The sequence below is a fragment of the Vespula pensylvanica genome, chromosome 8 (genome assembly GCF_014466175.1).
Source record: "Vespula pensylvanica isolate Volc-1 chromosome 8, ASM1446617v1, whole genome shotgun sequence".
NCBI lineage: Eukaryota > Metazoa > Arthropoda > Insecta > Hymenoptera > Vespidae > Vespula > Vespula pensylvanica.
Genome location: NC_057692.1, coordinates 1,768,424 through 1,775,652, shown reverse-complemented (window position 1 = coordinate 1,775,652; position 7,229 = coordinate 1,768,424). Strand labels below are relative to the sequence as shown.

Genomic DNA, 7,229 nt, shown 5'->3' with positions numbered 1-7,229 from the left:
TTTTTTTTTTTTTTTTTTGTTAGAGATTTCAATTCTTGATTATATTATAAAAATTTTTATCACAAAGTTAAAATCAATTTCATATACATATGTACATATATATATATATATATATATATATATATATATATGTTATATCTTGATATATAATTTAATTTTTGTTACATACATTTTGTCGATAATTTTTTTTTCTTCTTGCTTGATTAATTGTCGTCATTAAAGAAAAAAAAAATTGTTATCAAATCTCGTATTAACTTTGGAATATGTAATATAAGAAATGTAATCTTACCGATGGTCTTTTTCCAAAGCCCAAGAAGGAGAGTTTCCTTCTAGAACCTTCCGGATGCTCCATTCTTCACCGGTCGCGATAATTGGCCCAGTTCAGATTAGGGACTCGACTTTTTCCTGGGTGCCCGGCCGATCCTAAGTCGGGACGGCGATGTCCACATGTGGAGGAGTCGCTGTGATGGCAGCTCCGTTCTGCTGGCTGCTACGACAGATGTTTTATGTTAATTATGTTAATTAACCAACCGATCGAATAATGCGTTTTATATGTATACATATACACGCATATATATTTATATATGTGTGCGTATATACATATGTGCGTGGGTACGTATATATGTATACATGATGCTTGAACGTGTATCTACGAATTAACAATCTCACAAACATTTCCAAATATCGAATTTAAAATCGAGTATATTTGTACTCGATTAAAAAGTCATTTCCCCTTATAGAAAAAAAAAAAAGAAAAAAAAAAAAACAGATATTCAGGTACCAAAGCTTATCAATAAATCAATGTGAACAATTTTGTCACGGGAGAGATAGTTTCAGTTTTAATAATTTTTTTTTATTTTTTATAATTTTTTTTTTTTTTCTTTTAATACTCTTTTCTCTTTTTCTTCGAAAAGTCATTTACCCGATAGGGTAAAATTCCACGAAGAGGGAACACGCATACGCCGACGTAACTTTTAATAAATCATAAGCCAAATTTTTTCCCGTAGAGATAGAGATAGAGAATTTTTTAATTAATTATCAAATTTATTTGTTTCTCTCTCTCTCTCTCTCTCTTTTTTTTTTCATTTTTTCTCTGTTTGCTTTCCTCGTGATGTCATTCATCTAATAGATGAAATTTTGGGGTTTTATAGTTTTAGGATTTAATTTTTAATTGTTCTTTTTTTTTTTTTTTCCCTTTAAGTCAAACGATTTGAAAAATGTCGACAAGTTTAATAGATACTAGTATTTCGGTGAAAAATGATTTTCTCCGACGGAATTATAAGATGATCGCTTGGATGTTTAAACGGAAGATAACATTGATGAAAAATAAAGAAATACGAAGAAACAGATCGTTTCGAACGAACATCTTGTTTCTAAGAAGTATCCGCGTCATGTGAGAAAGATCTTAGAACAAAGACGATGAATAAGTTTCTATTTCCATCGATCATCGTTTAGATAATATTGATTATTTTTAAATCATCTTTACTATTTAGGATAAAAACGAAACAAAAAAAAAAAAAAGGAACACTTTGCTACGGATTTATATAAAAATATCCAATCGTTTAAAAATATTTTTTTTTACAAGAAAATTATTCTGCTTTAAATTATTTCTACAAAAATAAAAATAAAAATAAAAATAAAAATAAAAATAAAAAAATCTACAAGGAAGATTTTATCGATAGAGATGATTGAATGCATTTAAATGCATTCAAATCCGAAGCAGGCATTAATATAATATTAACAAATATATATATATATATATATATATTGTCATCACGGTCAATAACGCTCGTCACAAGGCCCTCTCATCGATCGTTTTAATTTATTATTCGCCGACAATAAGCCGATCAAGAAACCCAACGACCTCAACGATAAATCTAATGTCTCTTTTACATTCGAGAAGAGAAAAACTCGGTATGTAATTTCTGTCGTTTTTATTTTATTGTTTCTTCCATGAAACGATTTTTCAATCGATAAAAGATTAATCGAATTTGTCTAGATTCAAATACTTGGAATTTTACCGCCTAACGTCGGCCATGAAACACCGCGAGATTTAAATTTATACCTATGTCGGCATATTAGATATATAAAAAGAACAATGCATTTAATTTTCATTAAACGACGAAATATTTTTTTTCATCCTGTTCAAACATTCTATCTTCTCCATGGACAATTTTATTTTTTGTTTCTAATTATAAAAAAAAAAAAAAAAAAAAAGTAATATTAAGATCAGACAAAATCCCGTGAAATTTTTATTCGTCGTTAAATTGTTCAAAGTAGAAAGAATAATATATTTATTATTAGTGATCGTAGTAATGAAACATACCCTCGCAATTTAAAAATAACATTTTCGATTTCAATTATTCATGTACTATATCTTTTCTAATTTAAAGAAGAGAAAGAAGAAAAAAAAAAAAAGAAGAAAGAAAAATAAAAAGAATAAAAAGAAAGAAATTCTCAGTGTGACCGATGTTAAAGTTCTCGTAACCAATATTATAGTATCTTAGATTGCACGCTGGGATCTCATTGAGAATACCTTAATTCAAACATTTTATCCGACTCATACCTATTACGTATAGCAAACGTATATATCCGTCTACGATCTTTACATAAAACCCCATCTTCTTCGATTCTTCGATACGAAACATTTCTCGATTAAGAAATATAACGTAGAAATAATGGAAAAACGATTTATCAAAGAGATCTCTCGTGGATCCTTTTAGGAAGAACTTTTACCACCTACCTTTTACTCCATTTCTTTTTCTCAGGATGGTTATTGTTTCTGTCTACGTGCCATTAACACTAAACGAAAACTGAGTGATACAACAACCAACAATAACAACAACAATAACAACAACAACGATAAAAACAATAATATCTATTACACTCTAACTCTAACCTATTCGTCAGGATAAAGATTTACGAGTTTCGTAAATCGAATAAAATCGAGAAAGAGAGATAAATAGATAGATGGATAGATGGATAGATGGATGGATGGATGGATGGATGGATGGAAAGAAACGAGAAAATAGCTTCGCAACTTTAACACTAATACTTTTACAACACAATCATAATAATAATCTCACATATCCGATTGAACGATTTTAATCACCGTAAATAACGCACACACACAGTTTACACTAATAACTATTTCGAAATTGATATTTCAAATATTATAATAAATATAACATGGCATAATAACTACTACCTTTTCACAATCCACATGAAACAAGTATTCTTCTTGCACAAAATTTTGAAGAAAAATAAAAAAGGGGAGAGGGAGGGAAGGGGAGAGAAAGAGAGAGAAAGAGAAAATGAGAAAGAAATAGACAAATAGATAAATTGAAGATAAAGAAAAAGAGAAAGAGAAAGAAAGAATATATATATATATACATATATATACACACACACATATATATATATATAATATAAAGGTAGAAAAATTGGAGAACGGCAGAACACACCTTGATGAAATAAGCCCCGGGCACTTCTTAACATACCAATATATAGGGCGTTCGAAAGGCAACCAACAGTAGATACTGTCTTCTAAGAAACAATACCATATTAAAGGTATACCTCACACAGTGAGTCCTTGTCAAAAGAATACAATTGTTAATAGGTATACGAAGACGATATTATTGTTGTTAGATCCTTACGTTTCTGCATTTAACTATTCGATGTGTATGCTACTTAAAGTAGTATACCATATTACTACCACTACCAATGTTACCACTGTTACCACTACCACTACCACTACTGTCACTACTACTGTTACTAACTAATACATCCGTACTGATGTCTAGCGAACAGTTGGTTCGTTACCGCCATTGCTATGCAGTAAACAGACATCTCTAAGCTACCATCACCACCACCACCATCATCATCATCATCGTCATAATCATCATCATCATCATCATCATCATCATCATCATCATCATCATCATCATGATTATCATCATCATAATCATCATCATCATCGTCATAACGAAAAGATCTGTTCCTACTGCTATAAGAACCAGCCGGCGCCGGTTTTCCTTGTCTCTTTAAAAAAGCAACTTTGTTCCCTTTGTGAATCCACCAGCTGTCACGAGTTGTTACGTCTTCTTCTTCTTCTTTTTCTTTCTCTTGTGTATGTATGTATGTATGTATGTATGTATATGTATTTGTATGACTGTTATCATCGTCATTATTATCATATATCTCCTATTGGTTTCTCTTCTTCTTATCTATTTTTATTCTCTTTTAAAATTGCTTAGGTTATAGCTAAAAACATATGTTTAAAAGAAGAAGAAGAAGAAGAAGAAGAAGAAAAAAGAAAAGAGAGAATGAAGAAGAAGAAAACAAAAAAGAACAGAGGAACATAAAACACACACACACACACACACACACACACACACGAATGGCTAACTATTTTCAAACTTGTTTCTACTCAATTATACCTGTTAAAAATCTCTGGAAAGGATCTGTTTTTCTTCTTGAAATTCTTATCGTATGTATGTACGTATGTACCTACGTACGTGTGTGTATGTGTTTGTGTATATGTATGTAAGTCGAACGATAAGTATTCTATTACCACCACTACACTACTACATTACTATTACTATTATTGCTATTGCTACTACACCAGCACTATTCTAAGAGTCACTTCGAGCAATCCAACGAGCCTTAACTGTTTGTCAACAGCCATTAGAACAATGATTTATACGATAACTCTATACACATAGGACACAAGTCTGTTCCTATTTTCCCTCTTCTTTCCTCTCTCTATCCCCCATCTCCCACATTCATTCCCCTCTACCCCCATACACTTTATATCCTTTGTCTTGTAGAACCGTAACCGTAAACGATAATACTCTGGAGAAACGTAAAACATGCTAGACTTTTGATAACGTATTGCTAGATCGTTCTTTTCTCAAGATGATAATCGATACGAAAATCGAACAACGAAACTTATGATAAATGCGTTATGATAAATACGTTCGAACAAAAATTAATAAACAAATCAAGAATGACCATGTAAATTTGTAAACTTGCGAAAATTGATTTTGACGAAAAATAATTATCTTCGAAATCGTCGAATGATCGTTTAACTTTGGTAGATCTTTTTCTTTTTTTCTTTTCTTTTCTTTTCTTTTCTTTTCTTTTTTTTTGGATTAAATAATTTTGTTACCAGAGTTATCGAGCTAAAAAATAAAAAAGAAAAAGAGAGAAGTGTGTGTATGTGTGAAAGAGAGTGAGCAAGTGAGGACATTAAAAAAATAAGCGTTGCCTGGAGCTAAGAACATTACATACACCGACATATACCTACTACATATTATACGAACGACTTGTGCAAAATAACTCAAAGGACGTCTGATTTATATGAAAGCAGGTCGAAAACCTCGAAGAACGTGGTCCTCACGCTTGCATAACCTTGTTCCAGAAAAGAGACGGGAGAGGAGAAACCAAGGAACACGCGTGCTCCTTTCTCTCAACTCGCGTCGTCGAATCATTTGTTTCATCGATTTGCCACGAAGACATTCTCGGAAGATCCTGTTTTAACGCGAACAAAAAAATTTTAATGTCCACGTACATCTGGTGTGTATTTATCTACGTATTTTCTATATACGTATGTCACGATATAGATTTATTTTTAGAAGGGGAAGGAAAAAAAAAAAAAGAAAAGAAAAGAATATTCGTCGAATTAAGAGCGTGGTTCCTGATTCGTATAATTATAGTGTTTTTTTTTCTTTTTTTTTCTTTCTTTCTTTTTTTTTTTTTTTTTTTTTCAAGTACAATCATTAATCATTTTAAAATGATAATTATAGACGATGAAGAAATATTTTGTGCCGATTCATACTTGTTTTGGCAAGCTCCTATATGGCGTCTCTTTTAATATCGTTATAATTATAATTAATATAGCCACACCTTTTTATGAATATGTGTGTGTGTGTGTGTAAAAAGTTAAAATAGAAATTAAAAAATGCACTGCAATACTCTAATTTTTCGAACAGGTTTGATAAAACATATTGAGAACGTGATACGTAATATATGACGACTGAATGTTAATCATTATAACAATTGAAAAAAAAAAAAAAAAATGTATAACGAAGAAACTTTTGACTCAATCGTCTACGTATTAAAATATCAGGATCGTTTATAATATTATTATAATAGATATGACCATATTTTTTTATGAGAATCTTACAAAAGAAAACAAATAAACAAAAAAAAATAAAAAATAAAAAAATAAAAAAAGAATGCAGAAGTATCTCCACTCGAAAAAACATCCGATGATAAATATAATCCGTAATACGTTATATATGTATAATTATTAATCACGAAAAAAAAATAAAAATTAAATAACGAAGTAACTTTGAATATTACATGTCAGTTCTGTACAACTATCCGAATATATCACACGTGTATTTTACAATATTATTACAATTAATATATAGTTGAATCTCTTCATGATCGTCACATAAAAAAAAATAAAAAAAAAAAATAAATAAATAAAAAAAGAAAGAAAGAAAGAAAGAAAATAAAAATAGAGGAGAAAAAAGAAAAAGAAAAATAAACTAGTGCAGAAATTAGCCCTCGTTTTAACTGCTTATGATAATACAATACCATAGTATACAATAGAGAACAACACGTAATACGTAAGTGTTCACAGAACAAGCTCCGTACAATGAAGTTTTGAAATTGTAATCAAGCGAGTAATTAAAGCGTTTAAAGAGGCAACGCCGACGAATGAACAAACAAACAATTTTGTGGTGTTACGCAAAAGAAACTTTGAAATGAATCGAAGTCACGAGCCAAAGTAAAAGGACGTGTAAATAATAAGGAAAAAAGTTGCGTAATAAATTGTGCCCCTTCTTCTTCTTCATTGTCGTCGTCATCGTCGTCGTCATCGTCATCGTCATCGTCGTTGTCGTTTTCGTAGAAGTCGTAGTAGCAACCGTAATAGTGTAGTAGTTAGTCATCGAACTTTGTGTGTTCATCATTGTTGATATTGCAAAAGAAGAAAAAAAAAAAAAAAAAGAAAAAAATAAAAAAAAATAATAAACGCGGCGAAGATCCGCCGATTATAATTATTTTCTATATCGTGGCAATTCGACACGTCGAGTTTAATTGGCGCAATTAACGCGGCCAAGACCGATTATCGGCGTCTTTAAAGTCTGATCTACGTGAGAAAAGGTTAGCTTTGTGTTTCTTTTTTCTTCAACCCTTTCATTTCATCCTAAAGTAAC

General features: G+C 30.6%; 1 protein-coding gene and 1 long non-coding RNA gene across 6 annotated transcripts in view; one reads left to right on the top strand and one right to left on the bottom strand.

Moving 5' to 3' along the window:
• The window catches only part of LOC122631090 (anion exchange protein 2), a 40,225-nt gene that overhangs the window by 20,851 nt on the left and 12,145 nt on the right, over nt 1–7,229 (bottom strand). For 3 of the 5 annotated variants that reach the window (XM_043816342.1, XM_043816338.1, XM_043816339.1), the window contains exon 2: nt 290–487. Coding sequence is in view for 4 of the 5 variants with exons in the window: in XM_043816338.1 (XP_043672273.1) it covers nt 290–352 (63 nt within the window). In the remaining variant the exon portion in view is untranslated. Of the gene's footprint in view, nt 1–289; nt 491–3,208; nt 3,321–7,229 lie in introns of those variants that run through there. The other 2 variants (XM_043816340.1, XM_043816341.1) reach the window with 2 other exon arrangements.
• LOC122631102 overlaps nt 6,946–7,229 on the top strand; it is a 21,672-nt gene continuing 21,388 nt past the window's right edge. Inside the window, exon 1 of the long non-coding RNA XR_006327619.1 lies at nt 6,946–7,176. This is a non-coding gene — a long non-coding RNA (uncharacterized LOC122631102). The remainder of the gene's footprint in view (nt 7,177–7,229) is intronic.